Source organism: Natator depressus, chromosome 11 (assembly GCF_965152275.1).
Source record: "Natator depressus isolate rNatDep1 chromosome 11, rNatDep2.hap1, whole genome shotgun sequence".
Taxonomy (NCBI): domain Eukaryota; kingdom Metazoa; phylum Chordata; order Testudines; family Cheloniidae; genus Natator; species Natator depressus.
This window is the reverse complement of record NC_134244.1, coordinates 18,029,805-18,043,290: the sequence shown is the minus strand read 5'-3', so window position 1 is coordinate 18,043,290 and position 13,486 is coordinate 18,029,805. Positions and strand designations below refer to the sequence as shown.

The 13,486-nt window shown below is 39.8% G+C and overlaps 1 protein-coding gene across 2 annotated transcripts in view; it reads right to left on the bottom strand.

Moving 5' to 3' along the window:
• Positions 1-13,486, bottom strand: part of MGAT5 (alpha-1,6-mannosylglycoprotein 6-beta-N-acetylglucosaminyltransferase) — a 229,209-nt gene that overhangs the window by 37,384 nt on the left and 178,339 nt on the right. For both annotated transcript variants that reach the window (XM_074967256.1, XM_074967255.1), the window contains one exon: positions 2,352-2,501. In XM_074967256.1, coding sequence (XP_074823357.1) covers positions 2,352-2,501 — 150 coding nt within the window. The remainder of the gene's footprint in view (positions 1-2,351; positions 2,502-13,486) is intronic.

The window sequence follows — 13,486 nt, the reverse complement described above, 5'->3', positions numbered from 1 at the left end:
ATTTATTTTTTATTAAAGCAAGTGTAAAGCTAAATATATCAGAGTGACTAAATGTCAGACATACTAAAAATAAGAGAAATGACAACCCACATCATAAGGGCCCATATTATCAACAAGCAATCTCATTTGGTCATGACATAGCAAGACATCTCATTTTAATTGACTTATTTGAGAATAAGACTAGACCCTAAAAATCAGGACAACAGATCTGATATCTTCGCTACCTGTCATCAGTTTTTTAAATGTTAGCCTGGCTACGTACAAGCAAGCAAATCCTTTGTTTAAGAGAGCTTTGATAATTATGAAATATCAATTTATTAAATAAGAAACACGGAAAATATTTGAAAAACAGAAAGACTAATATATTTGAAAAATGTCACCAATATAAATGTAAAGATCCAATTTAAAGAAGCAAAGATTATATTTGAAGAGATTATTTAAAAGCAGATGTAATAGGCTAGCATTTCAATACCGGTCTCTCAAGAACCTACAGCTGTTAAACACCATCATTTGAGAAATATAGTGAACTCTCAAAACTACAGTGTCAGGGAAGAATCAAAGCATAGCAATAATGTGGAAACCCTTTCAAACTCTCATGAATTGTAGATTTTTGCAAGGTGCATTGCAGGGATCCAACATTTTTAAAGACTTCAGTACTTTGGCAAAATGATAGTGACATTTTATGTTACTTCTTTCATCCAGACAGCTCTCATGAGCACTTTACAACTACAGTGCCTTCCATTTAATTCAGTCACTAATCAATCTGATCAATGTAATTTGGATCAAAATATCAGTAGCCAAATCACACAAAAACAAAACCCAACTCCCACCTTTTATTTTGACAGTTACTAGGCTATCGTTATTAGATGATTCAATAACAGCTATGTAAAACTGCTTAATGAAAACTAGGATTTTTAGTGTAATACAAGTAAAAAGAGCCCTAGGAAGACTCATGTTACTGAAGAATGATTAGAGGTAAAAACTATTATTTAGTTATAAGAAGTTATAAACAGTATCATGTGCTCTGCAAGTTGTGATAAGCATCCTGGAAGTTAATAAGCAGTTGAACATGATTTCTGTTTTAACCAGCGAAGAGAACAAATTTAACTGGAGAGATTTATGCTCAGGTTATTATTAAAATGTCAATATTTACCCACAGTGGAATCCATGATTAACACAGTAATTTCACGTTCTAAATACAGGGGAAAGCTGTGGTGATCTCAGGTACATTGGTGTGGCACATATAAGTACATGATGACTTTTTAAATAGTAACATTGTGTGTGTAGGCACAAAGTACACATACAGAGTGGTTGTCTTTTAAAAGAGTCAATTTTCCCAAAGCCGCTGCACAGAAATGCAAGGCTACCACTGTTTTTCCCTATACTTTGAATAAGAGATCTCTGTGGTAGACTGCATAGCATGACTGAAAGGAGTTTACTTTTTAATGGCTTCTATTGTAACAGTGCACAGCAACAAATCATCAACAGTGGGGAAAAAAGTGGAAAGGCTCCATACATTCCATTTTGCAAATTTAAAAATCACGAAACGTTTCCTTCACAAATCCACTGACTGAAAATTACACATTTTATTTGAACCTGATCCACTAACAAGTTTCTATGCTTCAAATTATCCTCCTAAAAATGTGTTTATTATATCCTGCATAAAACTGTCCAAGGGTAAGGGAATTGGATGGTAAATTGAAAAAAAAAAAAGTGTTCTAACCTCTGGAGAAAAAAGTTTATTTAAATGTGTACACTGCTCTTATCTTAACTTTAGTTCAAATGCAGACTATGGGACCATAGGCAAAAAGAAAACTCTAAAAGTCTCTCTCTCTCTCTGCTCATGTGGAGCTGAGGAAGTAACTGAATGGGGAATTAAATGCTTTTTATCACTACAGAGAGATGTGACTCCAGGTTAAAGTAATTGCTAGGGCAGTGTATGAGAGCCTGCAGTGCAGTTGTCAGATAGCACCTAGCTTTTAAATTGTGGATTTAAAAATGAACTACATTCTCACAGATTATAATCTCTTTGCTGTGCTTTTCAGTTACAAAAAAGGAAAAATGAGTTTAATGATGTTTTGAAACTGGTTTTAAGATGTCTCTCCTAGGCTGGATGGCATGAGCCAAGTTTTCTATAAGTGGCTGCTAGTTTGTCAAGCGCATGCACAGTTGTTAGGGCATTCTTAGGTGCTTGTACATACCCAAAGGCCAGGTTAAATTCCTTTTTATTTGGCCGTGTGTTTCTAAAGCCCCTTAATGCAGGTGTCAACTAATGGCAAGATGGCATTTGAGTTCAAGTACAGTAATTCTTTAGTGGTTTTAGCGTTTTTTCCTCTTGGCAATAAGCTTACTTTTGTTTCTCTCAGCAGAAACTGCAAATCCCGCCCACTAAGTATGCCATGGTTTTTCACGTAGCTGGGCATATGGACAGTACTTGCCCCGTGGACGGTTCCATGGACTTCCATGTAGGTATGAATGATGTCCAAATAAGCCTTCTTATCCTATAAAATGAAACAAAATTTGTTTTAGTCTTTACAAACTTTAAGAAGTGATGCTGTCCCAATCAGAACTGGTTATCTACCTAAACAATGTCCCAAAGCCCTAAATGAAAGGTCAGTGGTTCTCATCTTTCATAACCACATCTTTGACACAAGACTTGATAGTGTATTATGTGATTAGCATTTTAAAGTCTTAATTTCTAAAAGTTTTGTGCTAGTTTGCAATACAGACAGCCTGCTCCTGTTCCACAGAAATCAATGGGAAAATGTCCTGTTAATTTCAATGGGGCACAATCTGGCCCCCAAACTGTAGTAACTAAGACAATACATGTTTACAAGACAGAAGTTGAATTGAAAACATTTCTATACATAATAAACTCAATTTTGTAACCCACACTAGTGGTGATGCACACTTACTCCACTTTCATTGGATTACTTATGCAAAGTCGTGCAAACAACAGTTGCACAGTTCGGCCTAAAAATAATAGCTTCCTGCAAACTGGTTAGAAGAGTTGTTGAGGTATTTCTGTCAGGAACTCAATATAATTGGCCTTGGCACATCCTCACTGTGAAGAAGGAAGGAGTTAATCTTATCTCACTAGTGCCATTCTTGCCAACACTTATACAAATGCTTGCTTAACTTTAAGCACATAAATGGTCCCATGAGACCTCTACCAATATTTACACTCACTGGCTGAAGTTTAAAGGAGCTTTGAAAAGGCATTAGAAGGGTAATGTATTTCTAGGACTATTTTTAAATCAAGTAACAGAACAGTATACTGTCCTGGTTTGCAGACAAGAACTATTTTAATTTTCAATATCATATGTTAATAATGTTTCCTGAGTTTTAAACAGATGCAGACTGCAAACATTCCCATTAAAAAAATCTAAACTTCATTGACTGAAGACTGTCTTCACAGTCAGTAGTACGTTTGTGAGCAAGGACCATAGAGACCCTCTCTGAGAGACATATTCAGGAATTTAAATTTGACCCCTTTGGAGGGGCACATTCTGCCCCACCCCTCCCACCAGGAGCTCACTCTCTCCCCATCCGGCCCCGGAAGGAGCTTCCTGCCCCCCATCGCCCCAGCCCCAGCTCGCTCTTCCCTCCCCCTCCCTGCCCCGGCAGGAATTCACTCTCTCCTCCCCCACAGCCCTGGCCCTGGGAGGATCTTGCTCTTCCCTGTCTCCGTGGGCCCAGGACCGGAGAAGTTCTGTGCCCCTGATGATTACAGGGGGAGGGTGGGGCGTGCCTTTCTTGTTCTCCACCCCGCCCCAATGCATGCCCCTTCTCTCTCTCAAGATTTGGACATAAGCATCCACACAGTGTAATCCTAACACCAAGCAACAAACGTCTCGACTCTTGGGTGGCAGGACAATTTCTAGGCTTGTATTTTCTACCCTACTTGATTTGTCATATGCAACCCCTACACACCACTATTTGACAGCTATGTATGAGAAAGTTGGCCAACGGTGATACTGAAGTTCCCTCAAAGGGGAAGTAGACTAGGAAAATCCTATTACTTGGACGCCTGGGACAATAAGACACGAAGCCTAGACAAGTGACATTTTATTATTTACTGCTTACCAAAAATGGACGTGCATTAAGTATTCAGTGTATCCAATATGAGGATTGAAAATAAAAGACGGTTTCTAGCTTTAGCTTCCTCTGTGGTTTGGTAACACTTGCAGGGAAGCGGACAACTTGCTCTTTCACAGCCTGCCCCATTGCTAAATCTCTCTGATCAGCCGGTTGTGCCCCATACTATGTTTTAGGAAGAATGCACTGGCTAATTATTATATATGTCAACAAAAATATTGAGAGAACTAAACTTTCTTGTCTGATAACTAAATCCAAGATCCAGATTGTCCTTGTACAAATCAACTTATGAAAAAGGCTTTCGTAGTCTGGATGTTGGAAAAAGTCAGGGATAAAGCAGCTTTCCAACTCTGTCAGCTGCTGATTAGTCTCTACAAAACCTTAAAGCCCAGAAAATACTGTATAAGCCATAAGATAGCCTTTGAATTAACTATCTAGACAATAATAATAAAGTACAGTTAAGTTAGTTCCCACAACCCTAACAACTCAAATATATTTCATTAGGATTAGGGACAGGGAAAGGCAGACAGTATAATGAATAAACTCACTCACTTGAGAGAAAGGTTTCACACAGCATATTACAGTAAATGAAACAGAAAAACAGAATTTATATTCTTAATATTGGCTGAGAAAACTCATACAAAGTCATGTATAAACAGAGTTCTGAAAAGTCAATTTTCAAGACTAATAATAGTAAACAAATAATAATGCTTAGCTCTTATATAGTGTTTTTCATTATTAGATCTCAAAGCATTTCACAAGGGAGGTCAGTATCTCTAGCCCCATTTTACAGATGCGGAAAATGAGGCACAGAGTGGTGAAATGACTTGCCCAAGGTCACCCAGCAAACTTGTAGGAGAGCCGGGAGTAGAATTCAGGTCTTCTGAGTCCCAGGCTAGTGCTCTATCCACAAGGTCACAATTTGGTATTAACTGAATGTGTTTTGGGATTTCTTAAAAATTATTATTTTTTCCATTGACTGTTAAAGGTGTCTGATTCACATCACTTCAGCTGTGACCAGGAAGGGGCTCTTCCAGGGCTAAAAGGGTGTTCTGTCTCCACGACTATTGTCAAAGGCTTTTTCCTGAGGCGCCTCCTCCCTTTTATTGATTCAGCCTTGCTGTGCAGTCTGAAATCTTTAATGGGTACCCAGGTTCAAACCAAAGCAATGCAGGGTCACTGTCTTGTCTAACTTAAAAAAGGGCACCTTCCCCTACTCAAGGCCTTGGCCACGATTCAAGTGCTCATCAGCTGGTGTGGATTAATGCATCAGCCCATTGCGAATACAGTCATGAAATTCAGAAGATCCCAGAAATTAGAGGTGGAAGGGACCTACACTATTAGTTCATTCCCATCCCTGGTTCTTGGTTGTATATTTACTAGCATTTTGTCCCAAGCTATTAGGCTTTCACAACTTCCTGGAAGACCATTATGAAACGCAGTACAGACTTCAACACTCCTGGCCTTTCACAGATGTGGAAATTGAGGAAATGGAGGCAAAGCGACTTAACCGAGCCCACACAGGAAGTCAGTGGCCAAGTCAGGATTAGCACACTCAGTGCCGTCCCAATTCCCAAACCCAATGCTCAGCTGTCCTGAAATTATGCCTACAAATTGCCCTTTCCCATCCTCTGTTCTGCCCTAAATAATTCCTCTCACTGGTGTTCACACCCTTCAAATAATTGTAAATGTATGTCCCTCTTTAGCTATCTTTGAATTAAGCAGTACATATTTTAATGACTTACATTTTCCCCACTGGTGAATCTATTTGTTGTTCTTTTCTGAACTTTAATTTTTCAATACATTTCTGGTAAGGAGGTGCCCAGTACTAAACATGACATGCTAGGAGCAATTATGCCACAGCTGTATTCTATTATTTGTATTAGAAGAACACCCCAATTGAGGCTGAGGCTCCATTGTGATGGGCAATGAACACACAGTAAGAAACAGTCCTTAATGGAAAAGGAGTACTTGTGGCACCTTAGAGACTAACAAATTTATTTGAGTATAAGCTTTTGTGAGCTACAGCTCACTTCATCGGATTTGTTAGTCTCTAAGGTGCTACAAGTCCTCCTTTTCTTTTTGCGGATACAGACTAACATGGCTGCTACTCTGAAACCAGTCCCTAATGGAATAGCTTTCAATCTGAAGAGACAAGACAGACAAAAGGTTGGAAGAGAAACAGAGGCACAGAACTGAAGTGACTTTCTCACTGTCACAATAACAGGTGAATGGAAGAGCTTTCAGTAGACGCTTTGTCTTATCTCATGTCTTATTCCAATGGCTTCCAAAATGGGCTATGTTTCTTTTGAGACAGTGATATAATGCAACATCTCTGAGCATGTAGCCCCAAATTTTTTTGGCTCTTTCCTGCCACACTGGATGAAAACGCATGTCTAATTTGCCATCCAATATCACCCTAAATACCTGCAGAACTAAGCTCCAGGACCTTATCTCCCATTGTAAGTTAGGTCATGCAGGAAAAAAAACAAAAAAAACCTACATGCTACTTATAAATGACCCATAAAAGAACAAACCAAACCTTCAATACATGCGAGATACTATTATCAACAATGAGATAAAGAAAAAACAGAGTTGGCTATAATAAAATGCAGTGGTATCGTTTATTTCTTTAGATACTTGTAATTATAGCTTAAGGCTATATATGTAGTATTATTAGCAACTCAAATAATATATTTAGTGCCTGGAAATAAAAGCTTCAAGTGAATTATGTACTTTAAAATACCACAGGGATAAGCCAACTAGGTTAGACTAGCAACATAATATAATATGAAGTGCACTGCTGTCCCACTGTGACTTACATATTATTCTCACAGTATGTTTTTCATTTGTAGAGGATCTTTATTTTTTAAAATAGTGCCTTCCAAGTGTAAGTGCTTTGCAAACAGTTAAATCTCATCATGCTCCACTGAGGAAGGCACTTCAAGTATTATCCTTCTATTAGGAGCAAACTGAGCAGAGAGATGTTAAGTGACTTGCCCAAGGTCATGCAGTAAATCATTGGAAAAGCAGGCAATAGAAACCAAGAGCCTGGATTTCCAGTCTCTGCTGCCATCATTAGTTAACATGAACACGTTACTGTACTATCTGAAAAATGCAGACTTCAAAATTAAATCAAGTATGTAACCCCCCCAAATTCTAGTGTTTATAAAGTAGAATATACACAATTAAAAAATGAGATAGGACTTAGGCTCAGATATATCCCTCATGGTAAATGAAAAAAGCTTCCTGGAAATAAGAGAATACTACCAAAGAAAAAAACAGCTAGAAAGAAAAACAGATGGATTTCCTCAAAATTTTACTGATTTCAGTGAAATAAGCAGTTACCTAGCTCTTACACAGCACATTTCTTCTTAAAATAAAAACACACACAAAAGTTATCCAGTCTTCACAGCCTCTCCTAGAGGCTCCTTAAGAACCATATGCATTGTCCCATTTCAGAGATGTAGCAATAGAAGAACCGAGGACAGGGGCCAGATATTCAAAGGTATTTAGGTACCTAAAGATGCAAATAGAGACCTAGTGGGAATTTCAAAAGTGCCTAATTCCCATTGAAATCACTCTCTTGTTAGTGAACTTTTCCATTATGGAAGTATAATGGGGTATATATTAGACCTTTATTCGCACTGCCATTTCAAGCCAATTCTCCAGTTCCTCCTATTGCGTAACAGATGTACACATCTTCACTGTGAGTTGTCTTCTATAGAAGCAATTCTACAGGAGCAATTTCCTCACAAAACAGAATAAAAAAGGTGGGAGATGGAATGCAAATTCTTCTAAAGGGCAAAAGCAGCAATAGGAAAGATACTGTATAAAATACAAACCATTCCTTGATGCTGCCAGAATGTCTATATTTGTTAACAGGCTTCAAAATCACAGAATGTGTCCAATTTGTTTATGCAGGTAGTTGTAGCTGTGTCAGTCCCAGGATATGAAACAGAGGAGGTGGGTGAGGTAAATTTTTTTTTGGACCAACTTCTGTTGGTGAGAGACAAGCTTTTACATTACCTCACCCACCTTGTCTTTCTGATTTGTTTAATTATTCCATTCATATCCTGCCAACTGAGTTAGTAATTAACTCCATTCTGCTATGGAGGAAGTATTCTTTTTTGCCTGTGGGCTTGTCTACACTACCAAGTTTTGTTGACAAAACTTACCTCGACAATCAAAAGTCGACAAAAGAAAAATCGCCGAAGGGTGTTCACACTTGCTCCCTCTGTCGACAGATCATGTCCACATTGGGGACATCATCATCAACAGGGTGAGTGATGCACTGTGGGTATGTATCCCACAGTGCAGTGTTATGGGAAGGAAGAGCTGATTGCTGCGCATCTTGGGATTCTCTCCCAGTTCCCCCATAGCCACCTCAGCTGCTGAGAGCAGCATCATGAACAGCTCTGTGAGCTCTCCATGTTGAGGAATGGCAAAGCAGCAAAGCAGTCTGTTCCCCTCCCACTGCGGAAGCAGTCTGCCTGCTGCTGGGTTCCTCCTGCATCACAGAACAGGAGCATTCCAATGATTTGCTCTTTGTTTGTTCCCCAAATGGAGCGGCACACAGATACTTCCCGAGCTTTGAAAGGAGAGGGGTGCATGCCTGCAGGGCAACAGAGATCAAAACACTGAGCAGAGCAATCAGGGATACTGGCAGATTCTGTTGACAAAACAATCAGCACTGTCTACAGTGGCTCTTTGTCAGCAGTAAAGGGAGGGGAAAAAACAAAAGTCTTTCCTAGGGGTGGAAGTTTTTTGTCATCAAAACTGGGCACTTTTGGTGACAAAAGTCCCATTGTGGTGTGTACGCTCTTGCTGTTTTGTCGCCAAAAGGTGGTTTTTGGTGACAAAACTTGGTAATGTAGACAAGGCCTGTGTCAATTAAATCTTCCTAGATCTAAGGTCTGTTTCTTCATAAAATTATTTTGAAATATGGTCAGGAAAATAAACACCAACATATTGTACAACTTTTATTTTTCTGAACAGTAGGAAAACATTACAAAATGATTCTTAATAAAATTGAGAAATTTAACCAAATGTATTGATTATACAGAGAATTCAGTACAGGATCTAAGATTTAGGTAGGAAAATACATAATCATACACAAGTTGATATTTTTAAGATGACTTTTATAGTTCCATTAAGTGGATTTCCCCCTCTCTCCAACGTTTGATATTATAGCAGTGAAATATTTTTTTTTCTAACAAAGACAATACAAGCTTCTGCATACTGCTAAGACAATGCACTTCAATTCTGACGTTTTGCAAGCGAAAAATATGAATACTTTAAGGTTAAGTAATGTAATTCCTTTCTTCAATAAACCATGCAATACTAGTGTTCTACACCAAAGAAAACAACCAGAATGAAACGCACCTCATTTTGATGCTTAATTTACTGGAAGAAAAATACGCAAGTATTTTGTTATAATGTAGAGTTAGTGCATTTTTTATATTTTAACAGATGAGCACTTCCCCCCATGTGACAGTAAAATGAATGTGAGGTGAATACCTAAAACCTACTGATTTTTAAAATGGTTTTGAAACCTTTGTTTAAACTTAGAAGAAGAGAATGTTGTTTCTGAAAAATAATACATTCTCTAATGCAGGGGTGGGCAAAGTTTTTGGCCCGAGGGCCACATCTGGGAATAGAAATTGTATGACGGGCCATGAATGCTCACAAAATTATGGCTGGGGTGCGCGAGGGGGTGAGGCCTCTGGTTGGGGGTGTGGGCTCAGGGGTGGGGCCAGAAATGAGGAGTTCAGGGTGCGGGAAGGGGCTCCGGGCTGGGGCGAAGTGGGGTGCAGGCTCTGGCTGGGGGTTGGGGTGCGGGAAGGGGTGAAGGCTCTGGCCAGGGTGCAGGCTGTGGGGTGAGGCTGGGAATGAGGGGTTTGGGGTGCAGGAGGGTGCTCTGGGCTGGGATCCAGGGGTTCAAAGAGTGGGAGGGGGATCAGGACTGGGGCAGGGGTTTGGGGCGCAGGGAGAGGCTCAGGAATACAGGCTCCAGTTGCTGCTTACCTCAAGTGGCTCCCGGAAGTAGTGGCATGTCCCTTCTGCGGCTCCTATGTGGAGGTGTGGCCAGGCGGCTCTGCACACTGCCCGGTCCGCAAGCACCACCCCTGCAGCTCCCACTGGCTGCTGTTCCCGGCCAATGGGTGCTGCAGGGGCGGCGCTTGGGTGGGGGCAGTGTGCAGAGTGGAGGCCCCTGGCTGCCCTACGTGTAGGAGCTGGAGTCGGGGCCATGCTGCTGCTTCCAGGAGCCACGGGGAGTGGCCTGCTCCGCAGCTGGAGTAGGGCAAGCCCCAGACCCTGCTCCCCAGTGGCAGATCGAGGGCCAGATTAAAGCGGCTGGTGGGCTGAATTTGGCCCGTAGTTTGCCCACCTCTGCTTTAACGTGACAGGAAACTTCTGCAATAACAATGATTAGGCTCCTGGTAAACAAGAATACTACTAATGATGAAAACTTTGAGGATCTTTAGTCACTGCTCTTTAGTTTTAATCATTTAGCCTTCTGGAATGAACCGCAGAAGGAAAAAGCATGTAGACAACATATATTTCACAGTGCATAGAGATAAAGGTAAATTGGTCACAGCTGCAAGCAGTTATTTGTTAGTTCCTCCTATTCCAAGTCAGACAATAGCATATAGCAACAGGTGGCGAGAGAGATCAACTGACATGTATTATATTTTCTTTCATTATGAGCCTCAAATGACAACAATTCCTCAGCACACAACCCCAAAATCAAAATATTTTCTGACCTAAAATATTTGAGGAGTGCACAGGAAGGTGTAGCAATAATTCATATGTACAACATATATGGAAAAGTTTAGAAATTCACTGGAGAGATGTGCATATCAGAACGTGCAGATAGGTGTCCTCAAAACCTAGACACCAGACTAGGACTAGTCTGGAAAGAACAAATAGGTTTCTTGTTCAGTTTAGATTTCTCATCAAACTCTTTAACCAGTCTGAAGCAATCCCAGTGGAACCATTCAGAATACTCCAAAGCTTTTAGGTAGGAAAAATAATTCAAACAAAAACATGTCCTCTTCCACTGGTGCTTGACAGAACAGCTGGCATCACTTTCTCATAAAATGAGTTGTAACTCTCTTCAGCTTTATCACAGAGATTATTCAGGGCAGGTCTTCTATTGAAGGCCATGCAGAGTCATTGCTAACGGTTTCCATCACAAACAAGAGCAGCCAGATTACTCATCAAGGAAAACCTGTTAATATTTGCAAAAACATGGTGCAGAAAATGCTGTAAATCATAATGCTAAACATTTATCTTGCTGGAAAAGTATTTATGAAAGCAAGATAGAAGAACTAAGTTGATCTTGTCTGTGCTACTCTGAGACAGCAAGGAATCTGTCCTTTGAACCTTGTATCCAAAAACAATTCCCATCACTTGAACTAAGGATGAATTTCCATTTATTTTCAAGAGGATTAGTACCAGAAGCAACTAGCACTAGTTATTTTTGCAGCTTTCTAACCAGTAAGGTACAAGGCTACTGCAAAAAACCTCTGAGGTACCATTATTTGGTCTTTTGACAAAAATTTGTCTCTTCCTATAGGTAATCATGGACTTCTCAGTTATGGCATATATTTTGGGGAAGCCCCATTCTCTCTCTCAAAGTAATTTCTTCCACTTGAAAGAAAGGGCAATTCTTAGCAAGAATTTGGTCAAAGCAAGACTAATCCTCACATTCCACACTGCCTGCTACACTTTCTTAACACACTAATCTACATATGCAACAAAACTGTGTCTATGCAAAAAAATGGGCGATGACAGTAACATCATCTTCAGAAATAGCCCTGATTTTAGGTGCAACACTGAACCTTATTTTTTATGTTACTATTCCAAGTGTTACCCTTTATGTTTAATTATTTGTTTGTAACTATGGGAGCATAGATTTCCCAGAATCAGATACTGCGGTCTCTACTCCTTAGAATATTGTCCAATGGCAGAGAGGCTGGGGACAATCATTACAGGCTGCCGTCTCCCTGAAAGTGAAGGGGCATGCCCAGGCCCACCCGTCTCTCTCTAAAATGGTCACTGTACGGGGAGCAGATATAATTCCTTTCAGCTACGTACAGTACTTTGTCTGGGAAACAACACACTCAAATCCCTTCTTGACTTCCAGTACCAATTTGGTGAATAGAGATTAATTTAATCCAGTCTCTGCTGTTTCAGATATTTGGTCAACTGTAGAGATAAGCCTAGGCCAGAATTGCAAGCCTGAAATGCCTCTATAAACTTTGAAATTGCCCAGCAAAGAACTTCATTGCTAGGGCTCACGTGTAATCAAGAAGGAACCCAGGGATGCCCAGGTATATTTACTTCCAGATCCCTTGCTCCTGAAGGAAAATAAAACAGAGGAGTTCCTGAAGCATAAAGGGAAGGGAAACCTCTTTCCTCCAAATCTGTTATGTTCTAAACATCTCTAGAGGTCCAAACTGAATAAGTATCCACCAACAACTAAGATCCCCAAATTCAGAAAAGTATCTACATTCAAGACAGCACTTAAATACATGCTTGAGTGATTTCCTGAATCGGGATTTAAGGCTATACACAAATAATGTAGCATCCAAAATAGAATTAATTTCTCAGATAATCTAGCTTTAAAAAAGTAATGGATACTTAAACTCAAATGATATATTAGAAATATTAGCTGCCTACCTGTACCATTGTGAAGAACTGTATGGTGTAGCCTACCCACAGTGTTTGTTTCTGTTTGCAAAGTAAGCCCCTATAGTGCAGATTGGAAAGGGCTGATTTGTAACAGGCATTATAGCTTGAAGAGTTACTCATGAGAAGAGATGTGAAACAAACAAAAAACAAGCAAACTTTAAAAACAAACTATTGTCCAAAAAAACCACAGCAAACCAAACCAAACCCTTTCCCTAAAGTTAAGTGAAACTTTTGAGTAACTGGAACAAATGACAAAGTCTCCCTTCTGTTTCCTGTACAGATGCACCCTCAATTCGTTTCTTCCATAAAACGTACTCCTTTCTCCTCCCGCTCAGAAAACCACAAACCAAACCCCACAAACCTTCTTCCGCTACTTCATACTGTAAACTCTTATTTAGCTTGTGATCTGCCTGGGTCAGACCCTGTTTTCTCATTTGACTATAAAGCACCAAAAAATACATACATATACATCTGTATAAACAAAATACAGATCTCACAGATGTGTCCGTGTGTCTGTGCATTTTAACTTTGTCCTTTTCATTTTAATTGTCTGGGTTAAACAGCATGCTCCTTGGGACAAGTGTCCTGGAAAGTGGCATATAGTTAAAAAAAAAAAAAATAAAAATCTACAATCGCTTTTTTATTTTTTACATCAATGTCACAAATAACCATGGAGCTTTGAAAATTC